The sequence below is a fragment of the Saimiri boliviensis genome, chromosome 2 (genome assembly GCF_048565385.1).
Source record: "Saimiri boliviensis isolate mSaiBol1 chromosome 2, mSaiBol1.pri, whole genome shotgun sequence".
NCBI lineage: Eukaryota > Metazoa > Chordata > Mammalia > Primates > Cebidae > Saimiri > Saimiri boliviensis.
Window position 1 is genome coordinate 238,528,359 of NC_133450.1, and position 23,974 is coordinate 238,552,332.

At 50.2% G+C, this 23,974-nt stretch overlaps 1 protein-coding gene across 3 annotated transcripts in view; it reads right to left on the reverse strand.

Annotated features, from left to right (window-relative positions):
- FGD3 (FYVE, RhoGEF and PH domain containing 3) overlaps positions 1–23,180 on the reverse strand; it is a 58,896-nt gene extending 35,716 nt beyond the window's left edge. For 2 of the 3 annotated variants that reach the window (XM_039475178.2, XM_039475177.2), the window contains exons 1-3: positions 22,812–23,180; positions 16,355–16,533; positions 15,075–15,576 (exon numbers count right to left, since the gene is read on the reverse strand). In XM_039475178.2, coding sequence (XP_039331112.2) covers positions 15,075–15,527 — 453 coding nt within the window. In that variant the 5' untranslated portion in view covers positions 15,528–15,576; positions 16,355–16,533; positions 22,812–23,180. The remainder of the gene's footprint in view (positions 1–15,074; positions 15,577–16,354; positions 16,534–22,811) is intronic. The other variant, XM_039475179.2, reaches the window with a different exon arrangement.
- Positions 23,181–23,974: the final 794 nt, after the last annotated feature.

The window sequence follows — 23,974 nt, forward strand, 5'->3', positions numbered from 1 at the left end:
GATACAGCACCCAAGCCATTATAAAACCAAGAAAAGGTTTCAGCAAAAGGTGTAGGGAAATTGGTGACGTTTGGCAGGCTTGTCTCAGTCCACGTGGGCTACTCTAAACGCGCACCACCATGTCCAGCTAGTTTTTTTCTGTTTTCTTTTTGTAGGCATGAGGTTTCGCCATGTTGGCCAGGCTGGTCTTGAACTCCTGGACTCAACCGATCTGCCCGCCTCAGCCTCCCAGAGTGCTGGGATTATAGGCGTGAGCCACCATGCCTGGCCTCCTCCTGTTTTTTGACATGAGGCAGGCTAACAAACCTCCGAGCTTCAGTGACCCCAAATGCAAAACATCAACATCACCATCTAGTGCCTACGTCGCAGGGAGGTGGTGAGGACGGAGTGGAACAACATGTGAAAGACTTGGTGCAGGACGGGGCGCAGAGCAAGAACGAACCAAAGCTGGAAGTCATCACTATGGAAGTTTTCGCTGAAAATGCCTGAGACTGGGTAATTCGTAAACAAAAGAAGTTTCTTTCTCACAGTACTGAGGGCGGACCTGCTTGCAGGATGGTGGCCTGAACACTATACCCTCACATGGTGGAAGCGGTGGAAGAGAAAAAGGGAGATGAAGGCTGTGTCCTCACATGGTGGAAGAGCAGAAGAGAACAAACCCACGAACTTCCTCTTTTATGAGGGCCCTAATGCTATTCATGATGGCTCTGACTTCATGACTCAGTCACCTCCTAAAAGCCCTATTGTGGCAGGCCAGTTCCGACAGTCACACAGGCAGGCCTGCATAGCATTCCAGATACACAGGTAGATTTCCACAGCACTGCCTTAATATTGAGCAAATAGTTAAACCTAGGGAAATCGGTGCCCAGACATCAAAGCTAGAAATGAAACATATATAATCAGTAGGAGCCTTGCATAAGCTTCTCTCTAACCGGGAGCAAGTCAAAATAATGGAGACAGTCTTACATTCCTAGTGCCAGGACCCATCTCGGGTCAATGGAATCTGAGACAAGTCAAGGTAACAGAGGCGGCTGTTTGAATAGATTCATTGAAGAGTCTAAGGCAGCTCTCCAGACCAAGCTGTGAAGGATATAAGATAGAAATAATCACTGCAATACCACAGTAGACAGGCCTTGAAGGTACTGGGGCCGTTTTAATCAGACTTAGCAAGCATTGTTTGCCTCTGACCTTCCAGCTGAAACAAAATTAACTACAAAGAAACGGAAAAATATAGCTTAATCAAAGAAACAAAATTAAAAACTCCAAAACCGATCCTAAGAAAACACAGATCTATGAAGCTGCTTGAGAAAAATGCATTTAAATAGTTGTCATAAAGATGTTCAATGAGATAAAAGAGAACACAGATAGATGACTAAGAAAAAATTAGGAAATGATACATGAACAAAGTGAGGATATCAACAAAGAGATAAAAACTATTAAAAGGTACAAACCGGACATTCTGGAGCTGAAATGCACATTAATTGTACCAAGAATTTTTTTTTTTTTTTTTTTTTTTTTGAGACAGAGTTTTGCTCTTGTTACCCAGGCTGGAGTGCAATGGCGCGATCTCGGCTCACCGCAACCTCCGCCTCCTGGGTTCAGGCAATTCTCCTGCCTCAGCCTTCTGAGTAGCTGGGATTACAGGCACGCGCCACCATGCCCAGCTAATTTTTGTATTTTTAGTAGAGACGGGGTTTCACCATGTTGACCAGGATGGTCTCGATCTCTTGACCTCGTGATCCACCCGCCTCGGCCTCCCAAAGTGCTGGGATTACAGGCGTGAGCCACCGCGCCCGGCCCGGGTCTTGGACTCTTGAGGAGGGCGATGCTACAGTAGGTAGTCAGACAGATGTGAATAGGGGAGGGGAGGGTCCCTCCCCAACAATCAGGAATGCTAGGCAACCATCAGGTGATGGTCAGGCAGTTGCTAAACTGGCTCTCTGAAAAAATAATTGGTTGCAGCCAGCTTCAGGGAAACACCGTCTCCCGATACATAGAAAAATCTGAAACTGGTGATCAGCAGCTTCTTGATGAGATCTCAGGAACTTGGTGATTGGGCTCAAGTCTATTCACTAAGAGGCAAAATTGCGGTATATGACTTTATAGGAACACTCAACTGGTAAGGGAAGAATGCTTCAAGTGAGCATGTGTATAACTTCAGTAAACACACTGCACACGTGGCCCCTCCCAAGTGCTGGCAGTCCACCGTGCACGCTGACAGCTTACCCCATGGGAAGAATCAGGGGAAAAGGGATGCAACCCCCAGAAGCATGCCAACATATAAAATCCCAAGTCAAAGGGCAAACAGTGCACTTGATCTCTCAAGCTGCGTGCTTGACCCTCTTCCAAGTGTACTTCACTTCCTTTCATTCCTGCTCTAAAGCTTTTTAATAAACTTTCACGGCCCGGTGTGGTGGCTCATGCCTGTAATTCCAGCACTTTGGAAGGCCGAGGTGGGTGGATCACAAGGTCAGGAGTTCAAGACCAGCCTGGTCAACATGGTGAAACCCCATCTCTACTAAAAATACAAAAATCAGCTGGGCATGGTGGCAAGCATCTGTAAATCCCAGCTGCTTGGGAGGCTGAGGCAGGGGAATTGCTTGAACCCAGGGGCAGAGGTTGCAGTGAGCTGAGATTGCGCCACTGCACTCCAGCCTGGGTGACAGAGTGAGACTGTTTAAAAAAAAAAAACTTTCATTCCTGCTCTAACTTGCCTCAGTCTCTCACTCTGCCTTATGTTCCTTGGTCAAACTGCTTCTTTTGAGGAGACAAGAACTGAGGTTGCCACAGATCTGTATGGATTTGCCATCACTAGCATTAGCATCCAGAATGGATTTGCTTTAGCATCCACAGAAATAAACAAATGCATGACGTTCCATGCTTGTTGATCAGAAGAATTAAAATTGTTAAAATGGAAATATTACCAAGCAACTTACAGATTCAACGGAACCCCTGTCAGCAAAACAATCCTGAGCAAAAAGAACAAAGCTGGAATCATCACATGACCTGACTTCAAAATATACTCCAAAACTATGGAAACAAAATCAGCATGGTACTGGCATAAAAACAGACACACAGACCAATGCAACAGAATAGAGAACTCAGAAACTAATCCGTTTATCTATAGCCAACTGATTTTGACAAAGGTGCCAAGAAAACTAATTGGAAAAAGGACAGTCTCTTTAATAAATAGTGCTGGGAAAACAGTATATCTACATGCTGAAGAATAAAACCAGACCCCCACTTCTTTTTTTTTTTTTTTTTTTTTTGAGACAGAGTTTCGCTCTTGTTCCCCAGGCTGGAGTGCAATGGTGCGATCTCGGCTCACCGCAACCTCCGCCTCCTGGGTTCAGGCGATTCTCCTGCCTCAGCCTCCTGAGTAGCTGGGATTACAGGCACGCGCCACCATGCCCAGCTAATTTTTGTATTTTTGTAGAGACAGGGTTTCACCATGTTGACCAGGATGGTCTCGATCTCTCGACCTCGTGATCCACCCGCCTCGGCCTCCCAAAGTGCTGGGATTACAGGCATGAGCCACCGTGCCTGGCCCAGACCCCCACTTCTCATACTTGTCAACAAAATGGGTCAAACTCTTGAAAATATTTGAAGAGATTTATTCGGAGCCAAATATGAGTGACCATGGCCTGTGACAGCCCCCAGGAGACCCTAAGAACATGTGCCCAAGATGTTTGGGGCACAGCTACATTTTATACATTTTAGAGAGACATGAGGCATCAATCAAATACATTTAAGACATACATTGGTTCAGTCCAGAAAGGCGGGGCAACTTGAAGCTGGGGTAGGGGGGCTTCCAGGTTATAGGTAGATTTTACATTTTTCTAATTGGCAATTGGTTGAAAGAGTTATCACTAGAAAGGAATGTCTGGGTTGCAATGAAAAGGCTGTGGAGACCAAAGTTTGATCATGCAGATTAAGCCTCCAGATAACAGGCTCGAAACAATAGATTGCAAATGTTTCTTATCAAACTTAAGCTCTGCGTTGATGTTAAATGCTGTTTGGCTTTTCCTGAATTCCAAAAGGGAGGAAGACACAATGAGCATGTTAGACTCCTTCCCTCGTGACCCGAACCCGTTTTTCAGGTGAACTCTGGAATACCCTTGGCAGAGGAAAGGGGTTCATTCAGATGGTTGGGGGACCTTAAAAGCTTATTTTTCGTTGGGGCCTGGTGGCTCAGGCCTGTAATCCCAGCACTTTGGGAGGCAGAGGCAGGCAGATCATGAGGTCAAGAAATCGAGACCATTCTGGCTAACACGGTGAAACCCTGTCTCTACTAAAATATATACACAATTAGCCGGGCGTGATAGCACCTGCCTATAGTTTGAGCTACTCGGGAGGTTAAGGCAGGAGAATCGCTTGAGCCCTGGAGGCGGAGGTTGCAGTGAGCCGAGATCTCGCCACTGCACCATAGCCTGGGCGACAGAGAGACTCTGTCCCCCCCCACCCCCGCCCTCCCCCTGGCAAAAAGTTTATTTTTGGTTTATAGCCTGTACAAAAATCAACTCAAAATGGATCAAAGCCCTAAACTTAAGACCTGAAGGCTACTAAAAGAAAACATAGAAACTAGCCGGGCGTGGTGGCACACGTCTGTAATCCCAGCTATTTGGGGGACTGAGGCAGGAGAATCACTTAAACCTGGGAGGCAGGAGTTGCAGTGAGCCCAGATCCTGCTGCTGCACTCCAACTCCAGCCTGGGCCACAGAGTGAGACTCTCAAAAAAAAAAAAAAAAAAAGAGGAAAGAAAAGAAAGGAAGGCAGGAAGGCAGGAAGGAGAAATGCTTTAGGACATTAGTCTGGGAAAATATTTTATGAACAAGGCCTTGAAAGCATAGGCAGCAAAAGCAAAAACAGACAAACCACATCATATCAGATTACAAATCCTCTATGCAGCAAAGGAAACAATCAGCAAAATGAAAAGACAGCCTACTGAATGGGAGAAAGTATTTGCAAACTGTTCATCTGACAGGAAATTAATATCCAGAATATACCAAGAACTGAAACAGCTCATCAGCAGAAAAACCCAAACAATTCCTTTTAAAAATGGGCACATAATCTGAACAGACATTTCTCAAAAGCAAATGTACAAAGGGCCAACAAATATATTTTTAAATGTTGAAAAAAATCACTAATCATAAGGGAAATGCAAATCAAAACCACAGTGACAGCATCTCACCCCAGTTAGGATGGCAATTATCCAAAAGACAAAAAAATAACAAAGGCTGGCAAGGATGTGGAGAAAAGGAACCTCTCAAACACGACTGGTGGGAATCTAAACTAGTGTAGCCACTATGGGGACGGCATGGAGGTTCCTCAAAAAACTGCAAGCTGGGCACGGTGGTGCACACCTGTAACCCCAGCACTGGGAGATGCCAAGGCAGGAGGATCACTTGAGTCCAGAAGTTTGAGACCACCCTGGGCAACACAGTAAGACACTATCTCTACAAAAAAACTTTAAAAAATTAGCTGGGTAGGCCGGGTGTGGTGGCTCACGCCTGTAATCCCAGCACTTTGGGAGGCCGAGGTGGGTGGATCACGAGGTCAAGAGATCGAGACCATCCTGGTCAACATGGTGAAACCCCGTCTCTACTAAAAATACAAAAAATGAGCTGGACGTGGTGGTGCCTGCCTGTAATCCCAGCTACTCAGGAGGCTGAGGCAGGAGAATTGCCTGAACCCAGGAGGCGGAGGTTGCGGTGAGCCGAGATCGCGCCATTGCACTCCAGCCTGGGTAACAAGAGCGAAATTCTGTCTCAAAAAAAAAAAAAAAAGTACTTTTTTTTTAAAAAAGAAAAATCTTCAATCAACAATCTAACTCTGCCTGTCAAGAAACTCAAAGGCAAAGAGAAAACTGAAACTGAAGCTAGCAGGAGGAAGGAAGTAATGAAGATCAGACATATAGAGATATCTACATAGATACAGAGAACAAAAAGACAATAGGAAAATTAACCACATGGAAAGTTGGTTTTTTGGAAGGAGCAAAAAATTGACAAACATTTAGCTAGGTTAACTAAGAAAAAAGAGGCCAGGCATGGGTAATCCCAGCACTTGGGAGGCTGAGGCAGGTGGATCGCTGGAGGCCAGGAGTTTGGGATGGCCAAAACGGTGAAACTTCATCTCTACTGAAAATACAAAAATTAGCTGGGCGTGGTGGCATATGCTTGTAATCTCAGCTACTCAGGAGGCTGGGGCAGAAGAATAGCTTGAACCCGGGAGGTGGAGGTTGCAGTGAGCCGAGATTGCACCACTATACTCTACCCTGAGCAGCAGAGTGAGTGAGACTCCATCTAAAACAAACAAACAAACTATTCTATTGTCTAAATGTATAGATTTCTTCCTAAATGTCGTGATTTTTAGACTGTCTCAAAATAAAAAAAAGAGACAAAAGATTCAACTCAAATGAAAGAGGGAATATTACAAGAGATGCCACAGGAAAAAAAAAAGGATTATAAGAGAATACTATGAACAGTGACAGATAAATTCCTAGAAACACACAACCTAGGAAAACCGAATCATGAAGAAATAGAAAATCTGAAAGAGCAGTACTGAGTATGCAGACTGAATCACTAAGAAAGACCCTCCCAACAGACAAACGTCCAGGACCAGATGGCTTCGCTGAAGAATTCTATGAACGTTGTTGTTTTGTTTTGTTTTTTTAATTTATTATATTTTTTCTACGAACATTTTAAAAAGAAATAAAACCAATCCTCTTGAAATTCTTCCAAAAAAATTGAAGAAGAAGGGCCTACTTCCAAGCTCATTCAATGAGGCCATCATTATCCCGGTACCAAGGCCATACAAAGACAATACAGGAAAATAGAACTCCGGGCCAATATCCCTGATGAATATTGATGCAAAAGTCCTCGGCAAAACACTAGGAAATGAAATTCAACAGTACATTAAAAGGATTAATCACCATGACCAAGTTTATTCCTGGAATGCAACTATGTTTCGACATAAAAAATCAGTAAATCTGATACATCACATTAACAGAATGAAGGGCAAAAGCCACATGATCATCTCAACTGATGCAGAAAAAGCATTCGAAAAGATTCAACATCCTTTCATGATAAAAACACTCAACAAACTAGGAACTGAATGAAACTACCTCAATCTAATGAAGTCCATATATGAGAAGCTCACAGCTAACATCATATTCAATGGTGAGAGACTAGGCCAGGCGCAGTGGCTCGTGCCTGTAATCCCAGCACTTTGGGAGGCTGAGGCAGGCAGATTACCTAAGGTCAGGAGTTCAAGACCAGCCTGGCCAACGTGGCAAAACCCTGTCTCTACTAGAAATACAAAAAATTAGCCGGGTATGGTGATGCATGCCTGTAATTCCAGCTACTCGGGAGACTGAGACAGGAAAATTACTTGAACCCAGGAGGCAGAGGTTGTAGTGAGCCGAGATCATGCCACTGCACTCCAGCCCGGGTGACGAGAGCAAAACGCCATCTCAGAAAGAAAAAAAGGGGTGAAAGACTAAAAGCTTTTCCTCTAAGATCAGAAATAAGACAAGGATGCCCACTCTCACCACTCCTATTCAGTATAGTACGGGAAGTTCTAGCCTGAGCAGTTAGGAAAGGAAAAGGGAGAAAAGTCATCCAGGCTGGAAAAGCAGCAGTAAATTTCGTTCTGTTCATAGATGACATGATTTTATAGTAGAAAGTCCTTAAAATTCCACTGAAAACTGTTAGGACCAATGAACCAATTCAGTAAGGTTACCGGCTACAAAGTGAACACGCAGAAATCAGTTGATGCTGGGCATGGTGGCTCACGGCTATAATCCTGAGACTTTGGGAAGCCAAGGCAGGAGAATCGCTTGAGGCCAGGAGTTTGAGACCAGCCTGGGCAATATAATGAGATCCTATCTCTCTCTATACATGAAAAAAAAAGAAAGCATAAAAGAAGGAAAACAAAAAACAAAAATCAGTTGGCCCTGGAGGCACAGACTTCAGACCGCGGTACCCATGCACGGCTGATCAGGAACATGCCCCCTCTGTGTCTGTTTCTCCACCTCCAGGTTGAAGGTAACACCAGCACCTTCCTGAGAGGGCACATGTGAAGACTGTCTACTTAAAAATCACCACACTGGCTGGGCGTGGTGGTTCATGTCTGTAATCCCAGCACTTTGGGAGGCCAAGGCGGGCAGATTGCCTGAGGTCAGCAGTTCGACACCATCCTGGCCGACATGGTGAAACCCCATCTCTACTAAAACTACAAAAAAATTAGCTGGGCATGGTGGCGTGCGCCTGTAATCCCAGCTACTCAGGAGGCTGAGGCAGGAGAATCACTTGAATCCTGGAGGTGGAGGTTGCAGTGAGCCGAGATTGTACCATGGCACTCCAGCTGGGCGACCAGAGCCAGACTTCGTCTCAAAAAAACAAAAAATCACATTTAGAAAAAAAACTATATATTTAGACAAAGAGAAAAAACATCTACAGATTTTTGTTGTCGTTGTTGTTGTTTTGAGATGGAGTCTTGCTCACTCTGTTGCCCAGGCTGGAGTGCAGTGGTATGATCTCGGCTCACTGCACCCCCACCTCCCGGGTTTAAGTGATTCTTCTGCCTCTGCCTCTCAACTAGCTGGGACTATAGGTGTGTGCCAACACACTCAGCTCAGCTACTTCTTGTATTTTTAGTAGAGATGAGGTTTCACCATGTGGGCTAGGCTGGTCTTGAACTCCTGGCCTCAAGTGGTCTGCCCAAAATTCTGCGATTACAGGCATGAGCCACTGTGCCTGACCTTAAAAAAATCTATAGATTTATCTTTATAAAAGATTACAGCCTCCAAGGTGGCCAGCCAAGACCAGAGACAGCACTTTTAAGAAGGAGAGTCTGGAGAGGAATTCAAGCTGAACAGGTTGGCCAAGTATACATATTCAACAGGTGGCAGAAGGAGCTATGGATATTTATAAGGATAGTCCTGATGCATGTGTATTGAACCAGCGTGCGTGTAACATGCCACTCATGTTCACCTTGGGATAGACCCTTAACGTTCAAATGTATTATCACCAGGCTCTATATGCCAAAAGGTCTTTTCAGGACGCAAGCGCATGCAAATGTGCAGCCTCTGCAAACTGACCAGAGCCAGTCCAAGCATAGTCAGTGGTCTTCTTATTGGGAGAAAGTTACGGAATCAGTCTCTTGTCCAATCAAGGCTGCAGTTATGGCTGGTGGAATGGGGGTGGGGTGGGGATGGGGCGGGGATCAGCCGGTCAGCATCTGGTGGAGCTACAATTGTTTTAATCTTGCTTATTGCTTGTTGAGCTGCCAAAGAAAAAGAAAAACTTCGTGGCTATTAGGATATCGTTTCTTCCTTCAGTGTAGCGTGTGTACACTGCCTGGTCCTGTTTCTAATTTGGTTCTTATTGCCACAGAGTCTGTTCTGTCAGTCTTCTGATCTCTATTTTAACATTAATGCCGGTCAGTTGTGTCTAAACTGCAAAAAGGAGAGAGTAAAACCCACCTCTCATCCCATCATGGCTGGAAACTCAAGTTTTTAAGGTTTTTCTGGGGTCCCCTTGGCCACGAGGGGGTTTGTTCAATTGGTGGGGTGCTTAGGATTTTCTTTTTCGTTTACAGGGTTAAATGACAATCTATCCTGGAGCCGCAGCTTCCCCTTACAGCCTCCTGTGTTATATTTTTAGCAGACCAGGCTGCTTAAGCTAAAGCATGGGAAAGGGAAGAGGAAAGAAAGAGAGAGAGACGTGGTGTATCCCAGGGTGGTGCGCAGGGCTCCGCGGCCTGCTGGCTGCGACCCCTCTGCAGTCTGGCCTTTGGGTGCTCCTGCCCTTTGTCCTTGCTTGCTGAGTGGCCTCCTCGCCCTTGGTCTGCCAAACGCCTTCCACAGAGAAGGCGCAGGAAGCTTGCAGCCCGAGGCAGCCGCTCGTCACCAGATGGAGCCATGTTCCCCTACACCTGGGGCCAGACCTCCAATACTGAACCCTGTTCAAACCTATTTGTGAAAAAGTGCTTTTGTCTTGGATTTGCGTTTTTCACCTTATTCAACAATCTGGGGTTGGCTTACTCGTGTTCGTTTACAGACTGGGTCCTGAGTCCTTGTGACCCACGCCTCGGGGCAGAGGCCATGAGACTCCCTTTCAACAGCTGCAGGTTAGTGGGGAAACTGCACAAAGCAATTAGCCAGGGTGGCACCCACGGACAGGGCAGCACCCACGGACAGGGCAGCCCAGAATCCCACAGGCGGATTTCCTGCAGGCCCCTAGGCAGGTGGCACAGATGGGAGTCCCTAGCAGAGAAAAGGGCCCTTTCTGCGGCCGGTGGTGAGATGAGGTTAGGGAGGTGTCTGTGCCAGCCTGGGGTCTTCAGGTCAGGCCTCAGTGCCCAGGCAATGGGAAGAGGAGAGGAGGTTTCAGATAGCTGCATCGGGGTGAGGGGATGCTGTGGGGGGATGGGGGCACCCGGTGGGGTGGGGCTAGGGGAATGGAGAGGAGCCCACAGTTCCTGAGGGACTGAGGGGGTCCAGCTCAGAGCAGGCAGGGAAGGGGGTCGGGGAACACTGCACAGGGCATGGGCACCTCCCAGGTTCTGGGGAGCAAAGTGGTGTTCCCAGGGGGTGCCTTCACAGGGACAAGCCTAGAGGGGAACCAGGGCGAGATGAGGGCTCAGCCTGGAACATCTTGATCCCGTGCTCATGACTCAACCCCACTGTGCCTCAATTTCTGTATTTGTAAAAAAGCCCCCACTCTCCAGTTTCCCCATGCACAGCCCTGAAAGGACGCACAAGCTAGTGGTGCCCCCAACACTCGTGAGGCCTTCCCCCACCATGTACCAAGGACAGGGATGCAAGGTACTAAGTGGTTAAGTCTAATTAATCCTCCGTTATTTTACCTAACCTTGAAAAATGCTCCCTTTAAAAACATGACGGCCGAGAGAGAGATCCAAGACGGCTGATCACTAGCAGCTCGGGATTGTAGCTCCCGGTGAAAGCGCAAAGAACGAGAGGACGCCACACCTTCACGTGAATTCTTGTTGCTCACGCACCAGGAGATTCCCAGCGGAGGAGCCCCACGGGTCGCCAGCGCGACTCTTGTGACTGGCCAGGCGGTTTTGCCGGCGCCTCGGAGCGTCGGTTCTCGGTGCAGAGTCAGAAAAGCACCATCAATCTTAACGCCGCTGATTGAGTCGGCGCAGTGGGTGGCTCAGATTTCGGCGCTGAGAATCAATAAGTCGGACGTCCACTCAGAAAACCAATTACAAAGACGGTAATTATAAAGACCACAGATGGATAAATCTACAACGAAGGGAAGAAAACAGCCAAAAAAGGCTGAGAATACCCAAGATCAGAACGCCTCTCCCTCAGCAGGGGATCCCAGTTCCTCATCAGCAACGGAACAAGGCTTGATGGAGAACGAGTGTGTTCCAATTACAGAAGCAGGCTTCAAAAGGTGGATAATAAGAAACTCCTGTGAATTAAAAGAACTTGTTCTAACACAATCCAGAGAAACTAAGAACTTTGAAAAAAGGTTTGACGAAATGTTAACAAGAATACACAATTTAGAGAGGAATATAAGTGAATTGATGGAGCTGAAAAACACAATAGGAGAACTACGTGAAGTATGCACAAATTTTAACAGCCGAATTGATCAAGCAGAAGAAAGGATATCAGAGGTCGAAGACCAACTCAATGAAATAAAACAAGAAGACAAGATTAGAGAAAAAAGGATAAAAAGGAACGAGCAAAGTCTCCAAGAAATATGGGACTATGTGAAAAGACCTAATCTACGCGTGATAGGTGTACCTGAATGTGACGAAGAGAATGAATCCAAGCTAGAAAATACGCTTCAGGATATTATTCAGGAAAATTTTCCCAGCCTAGTAAGGCAGGATAATATTCAACTCCAGGTAATACAGAGAACACCACAGAGATATTCCTCAAGAAGAGCAACTCCAAGGCACATAATCGTCAGATTCACCAGGGTTGAAATGAAGGAGAAAATACTAAGGGCAGCCAGAGAGAAAGGTCAGGTTACCCACAAAGGGAAGCCTATCAGACTTACAGCAGATCTCTCAGCAGAAACCCTACAAGCCAGAAGAGAGTGGGGACCAATATTCAACATCCTTAAAGAAAAGAACTTTCAACCAAGAATTTTACATCCAGCCAAACTAAGCTTCATAAGTGAAGGAAAAATAAAGTTTTTTGTGAACAAGCAAGCACTCAGAGAATTCATCACCACCAGGCCTGCTTTACAAGAGCTTCTGAAAGAACCACTACACATATGAAAGGAACAAACAGTATCAGCCTTTCTAAAAAATACCAAAAAGTAAAGAACATCAATATAATGAAGAATTTACATCAACTAATGGGCAAAATAGCCAGCTAATATTAAATGACAGTATTAAACTCACATATATCATTATTAATTCTAAATTTAAATTGACTAAATTCCTTAATTCAAAGACAGCCAATTTGGACAAAAAACTAAAACTGTATGCTGCATCCAGACCCATCTCACATTCAAAGATACACAAAGACTCAAAACAAAGGATGGAGAGAGACTTACCAACCAACCAGAGAGCAAAAATAAATAAATAAAAAGCAGAAGTTAAAATTTTTGCCTCTGATAAAATAGTATTTAAAGCAACAAAGATCAAAAGAAGCAAAGAAGGACATTATATAACGATAAAAGAATCAATGCAACAACAAGAAGAGTTAAAGGTCCTAAATATACACGCACCCAATACAGGAATGCCCAGACATACAAGACTAATAAAGAGACTCAGACTCCCACATAATAATAGTGGGAGACTTCAACATTAATATTAGACAGATCAATGAGACAGAAAATTAACAACGATATCCAGGACTTGAACTCAGATCTGGAACAAGTAAACGTAATTAACATTTATAGAACTCTCCACTTTACACAAAATATACACTCTTATCAGTACCACATCATATCAACTTAGAAGTTTAAACGAAATGTTGGTTGGCTCCTTGTTTGTTATTCTCTTCCCTCATTTTCTTTCATGTCTCCATTATTAAGGACAATTACAGGCATACCCATATTTAGACTGCATTCTAGCCCGGGCAACAAAGCAATACCCCCATTCTCTCTCCCTCTTCCTCTTTCTCTTTCTTCCTCTTCTTTATTCTTTTTCTTATTATTCTTTTTCTCAAAAAAAAAAAAAACCATGAAGGCCAAGGTGGGATGGGCAGAGAGCCCTCCAGAGACAGTGCTCCTGAGAGAGCTGGAAGGGGTCAAAGCCCTGCTTGTTTAGGGGTGCCAGCCCCGCCCCACCTACCCCATCATGTGGCTCCAGGCCCAGCACTCCTGCAGTCCCCATATGAGTGGCAGGTTCATGCCCGACCCAGGCAACCCCGTGTACCCCTGAGAGCTGGGTGATTTCGGAGCCAAGAATTGTGCTGCTGAAGCATCCCTAACCTTCCCAGTGCCTTTCCTGTATTACATCTCAGCTTGCTTCTGGCTAATTCCTCACGGTGCAGAGCCTGGCCCACTGGCTTGGTGTGTGATCCCCTACACCACCCCCCATGCTGAACCCCTGTTTCTCCTCCCGGTGGGATGGAGGAGGCTCCAGGCCCCAAGGCTCCTGCATGGTGCCTCGCCCAGAGGACAGGCAGGTGTGTGACGGCGCTCAGGAGGCTGGGTAGCCAGCTCGGGATACCCCTGGGGCTGCGGGTGGTGCGGCCAGGACTCAGCAGGCCTTCCGTTGTCTGTGTTCTGATGCGCTGACAGCTGGCCTTTCTGACCCTGGAGGGACTGCCCCTCCTAGAGTGGATGAGGGCCCGGACTGCCCTGCAAACTCGCCTTTCCAGTGCAGACCAACCCACCCAGAGCCACACCCACCACCCCTCTATGGGACCCTCACACTCTGGGCCATATCCACCTGCCCTCCTCACCCCAGGGCGGGTACCAGACAGTCAGGGACAGTTCCTGTGCCCCAGAACCCCCTGAAATGATTCCCACCAGCCCATCTTCAGCCTGCCTACCCTGCCTTGCCCGTTCCTTCCTGCAGAAACCACATTATCATCTCAGGCCCACAGTTCCCCCTTGAACCCTCTGCCTCCTGACCGACCCTGGGCTTCCCCGTGGCCCCACAGTGTCTGCGATGTGCCCCTTTCTCTTGGAAACTGAGGATGACAGACCATCCTGTCAATGGCAGTTGCCTCCTGCTCCTTCCTGCACCGAGTGATGATAAAGGCTGCGCTCGAAACAGCCCTGGCCTCGTCTCTGCAAAGCCGGCCCACGGTGGTCCAGGCACCAGGCTGCCCTTCACCTGGCAGCCTGTCTCCTGGTGGTCTCCGCGTCAGCCAGCAACGTCCCCACCCAGGAGCCAGTAAGCCTGACCCGGAAAACGCTCCCGGGACCCAGTCACTTGGCAGCTCACTCATGCTGTGCACCCCCCCACCCAGACCCATAGTTTCAGCCTGAGGCCATCTGCTGCCTCTCCCTCTCCCCCCATCTCCGCACCTAGCTAAGAGCCTCATAAATGCGAATGAGAATGCAGACGAACTCCCTCCAAGCAGCTCCACCGTGCTGTGGGAACGGTCCGCTCTGGTCTCCACACTGCACTGCGGCCCTCACAGGTCCTGCCTCACCCTGTCCTGAAGGTCACAGAGGACTCAGCTTGTGCCAGGCCCTGTGGGTGACCCCAGGCAGATGCCATGCTCTCTGTGCCTCAGTTTCCCATTGAGAAAAAGTTGCCCCACTCACACTGTCTCCTCCCAGGAGTTTTATGAAGTCGGCAGTGAGCACTGTGCCAAGGGCAGCTTTGGCAGCACCACCAGTAGGACTGACCATCACACCTTCCCAGAGCCGAGAGGTGCCCACGGCACAGCTGTGGAAACTGAGGCTCAGGACTGAGGTCACTGCTCAAGGTGTCAGGTAGGCTTGGCATGGCCTGCATGGATTCTTCCCACGGGATTTTCTCGGAAGATTGCATCCCAGGACCTGCCTTTGCACACAGCGCCAGCCTGTGTGCCACATTCCTGGAAACAAGGTGTGGGGTGATGCCCACTGAAAACCCCAAACCCCTCCCGAGGACAGAGCTGGGACAGAGAAGGGAAGGCCTACCTGGGCCAGGCCGGTGTCCTCGTCAGCCTTCTGGGGGGTGGGCTCAGGGTCAGGGTCCTCACCCACATCGCTGTCGGCCTCGTCCTGGGGGGTGACCTTCAGGACCTGGCTGTGCAGGGCCGTCTCTGGGTGCGCCCCCAGCACAGTGGGGCTTGGGCCAGCCTCTGAGCCCTCCTCACAGGGGAAGTTCTCTCCAGCCACACTGGAGGATGGACTGTCGATCCCGCTGTCCCGGTTGGGGATCTTCAAGCTACCACTCAGCTCTCCCGTGGGGGCCATGTCTAGAGCGCTGTCCCCTGCTGTAGCCGGGCTGCCAGGATCCCCGCAGTGAGCCCTGGGCCCAACAGGGAGTGCTTGGAGCTTCCCTAGGGAGGAACTGCCAGGCCCAGCATCTGGCACCCCTAGGGCAGTAATGGGTCCTGGAGGGGTTGAGGACCCCCCACCTGACTCCATCCTTAAAGCCGAGCTCACTGGGCTCCGTTGGAGGCTGGCCAGGGGCTTCCTGCAGGGGAGAAACAAGCCCGAGTCAGTGCTAGCCAGGCATGGACCGGCTCCTCCCAAATGCAGCCCCCAGGCAGTACCCTCTGCCCTCCACCCCAAAGCCTCGAGCAGGTGCGCTGGGGGCTGTGTGTGAAGTGTGCATGCTCTGCTCAGCTTCAGGTGGGTCTTGTACAGACAGGCTTTTAGAGAACAGAAAATGGAAAATGTTCTGTTTTAAAATTAAGTTTCTTCTGCATAAAAAGGTAACTCTGTTGTGTGAAGCTATCTGCTGTTCAATAAATTCAAACTATATTCAAGATATATGCCCAAGGTAGTGACGTCCACCAGCAGGAACACAGTGGCTTCTGTTTACAGCGCATCCGTGGTGATTTTCAATCCTTGGATACTCCCAGGACCTGAGTCCTTCCCACCACTGCCTGCTGGACAGGTCAGAAAACAGCCCCCAGGGGTCCCGGGTCCCACCTGTCTCTACCATCTCCCTTGGGGAAGGGCAGAGCGAGGAAGCGGGTCCCGCCAGAGGATGTAGACCGAGGTCTTTGCCCCCAGACTCCTCCCTCCTGTGCGCTGGAGCCACCTCACACTGGCCCACCACACCTCTCACGGACCAAATTCAGGTGTCAATTCTAAGTGCACAGAAAATTCACCAGGCACTTCTAAGGAGGAGCAAAGTGAGATGGGCCTACAGGGAGACTGCCATTCCTTCAAATTGTCCTCTTGAACACGCAGCTGCCGAGGAGCCGAGGACCGAAGCTGCAAGTGGCAGTCACTTATCCCCATACCTGATGCTGCCAGCCTCTCCGAGGAGGGTGCTGCGGGTCGGCGGGCACAGGTGCCTGGGTCAACGCTGGGGTCTGGGGTTGGTTGGCAGGGGTTGGCACAGAGTAGAGGGTTTCCTTGAAAATCTCTTTCTTGCCCAGCAGATTCAAAGTAGGGCCGTTCAGGAGGTACTGAAAAGACACTAGAAGAGACAAAAACCACCTTCTCCAACTGGCATTTGGAGCAGCCAGAGGCCCCAGCTCTGGGGAGGTGTGCATGAGGGAAGCTCCGTGCCACTGCCCAGCATGTGGACCCCAGGAATGGGGCATGGGCATCTGCACAGCCATATCCTCAACCCCGGGCTGGCACACGAAACCTCCAGAAGGGTGGGGCCTGCACCAGCAGCCATTCACTGTGGGGTGGGCAGCGTCCTGTTCGGCTGGAAACTCTGGGACCAGGGCTGAGCTTGTCCCTGGCCACCCAGCATCCTGTGGCCCAGGGGAAGGGTCACCTTGAACATGCAGGCACTGCCCAATGTGAGGTGAGCTGGTGGGCATCTCCAGGCCCCTCCCCAGCCCACACCTCACACCCTCCCTCAGGCATACAAAGAGAAGCTCCCTCAAACACTCAGTTTGATGTGCTGGCTCACACTCACACACACACTCACGCACACGCTCACACGCACATGCACACTCACATGCACACACACGCACACGCACACTCACACTCAGATATTCCTCTGCCAGCAGCTTTACATTCTCCTGCCTCACTTGCGAAGCGGAATAAAGAAGAAGCAGTGAAGAGACAGGCTTCACAAAGTCACAGGCACACAGTGAGGCAGCTGTCCCAGAGCCTGCCCTGGCTGCCTAGAGCAGGCAGGTGTGCCTCCAAGCAGGGTGTAGCACAGGCCCGGGCCCTGGCTGCGTCCCCCGTGGCTGTGGATGCCAACAGGTTCCACGGGTGAAGCACCCCCACCCTACACAGGCTCCTGAGTGCTTGCTCTCTTGGGGCTTTTGAATGGATGTTTCTTTAAATGACTCCAGAATCGCTCAGGTGGGCATTTGATTGGCTACTGCCACATTCCTAGCAAGTTCAATGGGGGGCAATATTAAGATTTCTGAACAGAAAATGCGTGCTTTGCTGCATTCTTCTCATAGCACAAGAGATAAACTCAGGTTTCCAGAGGTGAAATATGGCACAGCAATAAAAATACACCGATGGAATGTGAGCTGTGCTCAGCCTTGGTGTGTTCAAAGGTAGCTGTCTGGCAAGACAGAACCTGGTTCAACCCCATCTCAGGAGAATTATGCTTCTGGTCAGGATAGTGTAATAGAAACCAGATTTACCCTTACCCCGAACAGCAACAAAAATAGACAAAACCTACCAAACAACAGTTTGCAAGACTCTACACCAGGCGTCCCCAGACTTTTTACACAGGGGGTCAGTTCACTGTCCCTCAGACCGTTGGAGGGCCGCCACATACTGTGCTCCTCTCACTGACCACCAATGAAAGAGGTGCCCCTTCCTGAAGTGCGGCGGGGCGGGGGGGGGGGGCAGATAAATGGCCTCAGGGGGCCGCATGCGGCCCGCGGGCCATAGTTTGGGGACGCCTGCTCTACACTAAGCAGTAAAGCACCATGGTCCCTGAGAGATAGGAATGAATGAGGTGAGCCCTCCTGCTGCCCCAGCTCACTGCCCAGAAACTATTTCCTGACCATGGATCAGGGAAGGGGAGCCCCATGGAGCCCAGTGGATTCTCTGAGTTGAGAAGACAGAACTGGGAAGACTAAGGTGGCCAGAGTCCACAGGATGGAGCCCTGAAGAGGAGAGAGCCGCACACAGAGAGAGAACCCGTAGATCTCAGAGGGGCCCCTCGACGACCATTCGGCAAGTGTGCCAGGGCAGAGCACACGAGGCCAAGAACCACCTGCGAGGACCACAGGGAGCTTTCACAGGGCAGGGATATGCCCCTGCCCACCAGCCAGCCTGAAAAGCCACGCGGTTTATAGGACATTGCATTGAATACTCAGAAGGGTCTCGCTTCAGGAATGATGGATAAATTAGCCCTGCAGTCATCACTGCTCTGGTCCCACCTAGCAAATATTAACAAACCTTAACAGAAAGGCCATGCGTTTACAAAACTAGATCCCTGAACAAAGATTTTAAAAAAAGTATTTCTAGAACTACAGAAATATCTACTGCATGGTAGGGTAAAATTCACAGAGTCTGGGATCCAATACAAAATTACCAGGCATAGGCCAGGTGCAGTGGCTCTGCCTATAATCCCAGCATTTTGGGAGGCCAAGGCAGTTGGATCACTCGAGGTCGGGAGTTCAAGACCAGCCTGGCCAACATGAAGAAACCCCATCTCTATTAAAAATACAAAAATTAGCCAGGCATGGTGGAGCATGCAAAAAAGGGACTATATAACCTATGATAAAGAGAAAAAATTCAACATAAACTGACCCAAAACTAACACAGATGTTGGAATTAGCAGAAAGGGACGTTAAAACTGCTATCACACCTATGTTCTACTATGTCCTAAAGTCCAGTAGAGGTGTGGAGGATGTAAGGAAGCCCACATTAAACTTCCAGAGATGAAAACTACAAAGTGTGAGACCAAAAACACACTGGAAGGAATTAACAGCCAATTAGACATTGTAGAAGAAAAATCAGTGAATTTGAAGAGACAGGAACAGAAGCTACCCAAAATGAAACTCACACATGCAGAGAAAACAGAGCAATGTTGAAACGCGGGTAAACTTCAAGTAGTATAATACATGTGTATTTGGAGTCTCAACAAGGGGTAGACAGACAAAATATTTGAGGAAATAATAACAAGTTTTTTAGATTTGATGGAAATCTATACATCTAAGAAGCTCAATGTAAAACAAGCACAAGAAATGCTTATAGTGAAAACTTTTCCCACATAGAAAACTTCAGGCACAGAGATCTTTGCTGGTGAATTCCACAAACATTTCAGGAAATAATGATGCTAATTCTACACAGATCTTTCAGAAAATATGGCCAGTCGAGGTGGCTCTCACCTGTGATCCCAGCACTTTCGGAGGCCCAGGGGTGATCCACCCAGATCACCTGAGGTTAGGAGTTCAAAACCAGCCTGTCCAACATGGCGAAACCCCATCTCTACTTAAAGTACAAAAATTAGCCGGACATGGTGGCAGGCGCCTATTGTCCCAAGTACTTGGGAGGAATCGCTTGAACCCAGGAGGCGGAGGTTGCACTAAGCCAAGATCACGACAGAGCAAGCCTCCATCTTAAAAAGAATAAAAACAGAAGGAAATTCGGACCAATGCCACACAGGGTGAACCCTGAGGACATTATGTTAAGTGAAATAAGCCAGTCACAAAGATAATCCTGTGATTCCACCTACGTGAGGTCCTCGAGGAGTCAAATTCACAGAGACAGAAAGCAGAGTGGCCGCTGCTGGGGCCAGGGGAGGAAAGGGGAGGGGTTCACCGGGACGGACTTTCAGCTTGGGAAGGTGAAGACGCCCGGAGACGGATGGCAGTGACCGCTGCAGAGCCATGTGCATGTGGATGTGCTGAGGGCGCTGTACTGACCCCTTAAAAACGATGAAGGTGCTGTTTTAGGTTATGTGTATTTTACCACCATTAAAAAGAAAACCTTTTTTTTTTTTTTGAGACGGAGTTTCGCTCTTGTTACCCAGGCTGGGGTGCAATGGCGCGATCTCGGCTCACTGCAACCTCCGCCTCCTGGGTTCAGGCAATTCTCCTGCCTCAGCCTCCTGAGTAGCTGGGATTACAGGCACGCACCACCATGCCCAGCTAATTTTTTGTATTTTTAGTAGAGACGGGGTTTCACCATGTTGACCAGGATGGTCTCGATCTCTTGACCTCGTGATCCACCCGCCTCGGCCTCCCAAAGTGCTGGGATTACAGGCTTGAGCCACCGCGCCCGGCAGAAAACCTTTTTTAAAGGTATGCGTTTCGGAAGATTCTCATGAGCAGTTTTTTGAATTCGCACCGAAATGACAGGGTGGGAAGAGCAAGGCCCGGCCCCACGCCAGCCTCCTTGCCAAGCTCTCGGCCCTGCTGGGGGTGTCCAGGGGAGGGGGGATCGGGATAGTCAGCGTCCCTTTCTGAAGCCTCGGAGCTCCGCCCCCGGTCACGCACTCGTGTCCTCCTTCCTCGGTCCCCTTGCACAGCCACCGCGGCTCCTCAGAAGACTGGGCGCCCCGGGCAGGAGCCTCGCACGGATCTCCAGGTGGGGTGGGCCCCAGGCAGGGCCCACAGGTGCGTCCCCCGAGCCTGAGTCTGCGGTACCCCCACCTGGGAGGTGGGGCAGGGGACAGCACGCCTTGTCGTCACAGAGCGGGAGACCCCATCCCGGAGGCCTGGGATTATCGTTAGGGGTTCAGTACCTGCTTTCCGGGAAGTGCAGCGACCACGTACCTGTGGGCTACATCCCTGAGACCAGGACACCCACCAGCAGGCGCAAGCTCAGAAGGAGGGAGTGAGGACGCTCGCTTGTTCATCTCACATGTGAGTACGGAGGCACCACGGGCCCAGCTTCGTGTCACCAGGCAGCAGGCAGCTTGGCCCCAGACCCAGACGTGGCGGCCCCCATTTCACACAGGGCCTGCCCTGCACTGTCCTTGCGGTCAGCCAGGCTCAACCGTGGCAAGCTCACGTCCCTGACTCCCTCCTTGGACCATGGGTCCCTTGTCACCTACTAGGACCCCAAGTATCTGCAGAACAGGGGAGGCAGCACACAGGGAGAAATGTCAGGGATGAATGAAGGTCCCCTCACCTCCTGCTTCCTCCCAGACTGGCTCAGTCCCCAGGGCTGACCGTTGTCCCGCCCAGGGCCAGGCAGGCACCACAGTGCCCGGCGCTGCTCTTCCTCCTGTCCTTGCTCAACGTTTTCAGCACACGCTCGTCTCCGAGCCTCCTTGCTCCACAGGCTCAGTCCCATCTTTGTCTAGGTTTCACACCTGCCCAGCACTGCCCTTACTGAGGGGCCTCAGTTTCCTTATCTGTAAACTGGGCTCCTGAGAGGCCCATCAGTGCAGGTGGGGAGGATGCATCAGGAGCTCCCAGCAATGCACCTGCGACTCCCGGGTCACTGTTCTAGTCCAGGGGCTAAGCTGGGAGTCCTTGAGGGTCGCAGGACAGGACGGTCAGGCCCATCCTCAGACAGCAGTGAGGGTCCTCAGGAAAATGTCATTTCAGCTCTAACCTCTGTAGAACACGGCGGCAGGCCTCTGTGTGCTGGGCATTCTGCCTGGTATAGCTCCAAGGGGCTTTGCACACTGGGTAGTCTGGTTCTCGTGTAGACACTGACCTCAGCCCACTGAGGAGTGGAATCAGGGCCGCCTCTGGCCTCCGGTAACAGCCCAGCTGGGGACAAACCACTTCCTCCCTTTCACACCCAGCTGGCCAGCCCCACCCAGCTCTGGGGCCACTGAGCAAGTTGTGAAGGTTTGTGTTGAGGCTCAGTCAGACACTCTGCAGGCTGGGGGGCCCAGGGCAAGCCGGCTCTGTGCCTCGGTTTCCTCCCCTGCAAGAATGGCTGACCAGCATCCACCCTGGGCACTGGCAAGCACCAGTCTGAATGGCAGCTGCACCTGTTCAGCGTGTCCAGCTCCGAACCGCAGTGAGCCTGGCACACCTCAGTCCCCCTTTACAGACGAGTGCGGCCACGCTGTGCCCCCCAAACAGGCCTTGCTGTCCCCTTTGCACAGTGGGCACAATCACAGTGGCACTTGTGCTGCCACTGCCACTGAGACCCTGCCATCAGTCCGTGGGCCTCTTCAGGTGGCCCTGCCACTGCCCCACGCTGCCAGGCGCAGCACGGAGGGCTGAGGAGCCTTCGGTGGGCGCTGCCTTCCTTCCTGATAGCCCCATAGTATCCAGGCCCGCATCTGCTGTCTAAGCTGCAGAGCAGAGGAAGCTTCTGGAGCCACACTGTGTGGGAAGGCCTAGCCCCCGGGACACGTCTGGGATCACTCGCCTCTGCTCAGGCAGAGGAAGGCTCACACTGCCCCTGGCCCCCCAGGCCTGGTGACATGAGAGGGGCTGGCTGTGGTCTCGATGCCCTGGCTGGCACGCTGCCAGCCAATCGGGAAAGGCTCCCTGCATCTGGTCAGCCTCGGACCTGGTCCCTGCCAGGCTTCAGTGGGGGCACAGGTAGGCGCCATCCATCTCATGAGAGCCCGAGCCGCCCCCAGATGATGGGGAACACTGTGCCAGCACTCGGCAGTTCACAAACTTCTCACACTTGCCATTCAAGGCCCACAATAACTCTGAGTTTTTACACATCGCGCTACAGGAACCCAGAGAAAGATGCCACCATTCCGTGCCACTACTTCCTGCCTTGAAACCTCCATCTCCCTCAAATGGCTCCTGCCCTGAATGCTCCCACCACCCCAAAGTCCCCCAAAACCAGTTAGGATCTCGGGGCTCTGCCAAGACCTCAGGACCCAACCCCACTCACCCGTCTTCCGAAGGCAAGCGAGTTTCTCCTCCGGGCTGAACTTCGTGCAATAGCAAAACAACTTCCTTTTTCTAATTTTCGCAATATGGGTCACAACACGATGGTGTATTTGCATTTCCGCATCGTTACGCTGGGGTGAGAAGAGCTGGGCTTACTGGTTCCGGAAGGTGCCGCTGGCAGGGTGCCGGGGGCCGTGGCAAATAACATGCAATCCACGGCTCTCCAGCCGCAGCGGCCGTGCTGGTTTAAAGGTTAACAGGGCTGCACAGAAGACCCACAGCAACCATCCTGCGTCTGCGGGGTGCACGTTTCTGAGTAGATCTGCCACGGATGGTCAGGCAGGAGGCGCCCAGTCGGGAGTGAGGGGGCCGGCCCTAGACCAGACAAGCCCGGAACGAGCCCAGAAACACCATCAGAGGCTTCCTCAGACCCTCTTGGTTGGGAACAAGGAAATGGCCACAAGTTAGAGAGTGAAGCGGCCCCCTGCAAACAGATATTTCAAGGTGCTTCCTGGGAGACCCGACCCACGAGGGCTGCTCCAGCAGGCCCAGCACCTGCCCTGCTGAACACCCCCACCAAGAGGGCGCCCTCATTGTTTTACGGAGAGGATCAATAAATAATAACACTGGGCCCTGAAGGGCTTAGAGTGCAAAGTCTGACTCAATTTTAATAATGCTTGTTAATCCAGCCTTAAATTCATTTTTTAAAGCAATTTCTCAGCTCATGCCCGAAATCCCAGCACTTTGGGAGGCCGAGGCGGGAGGATCACTTGAGGTCAGGAGTCTGAGACCAGCCTGGACAACATGGTGAAACCCTGTCTCTACTAAAAATACAAAAATTAGCTGGGCGTGTGGTGCATGCTTATAATCTCAGCTACTCGGGAGGCTGAGGTGGGAGGACCACTTGAACCTTGCAGGTGGAGGCTGCGGTGAATCGAGATTGTGCCACTGCACTCCAGCCTGGGGGACAGAGTGAGACTCTGTCTCAAAAAATAAAAATAAAATGATAAATAAAAGCAATTTCTCTGGGCCTCAGCTTCCCTGTGCCAGGCACTGCCACAGCTGCCCCATGGATGGTTGCTCATTGGGCCCCTTCATGCCCCTGTGAGGGGCTGTATGGTTACCCCCATCTGACAACAGGGAAACTGAGGCACAGGACACAGT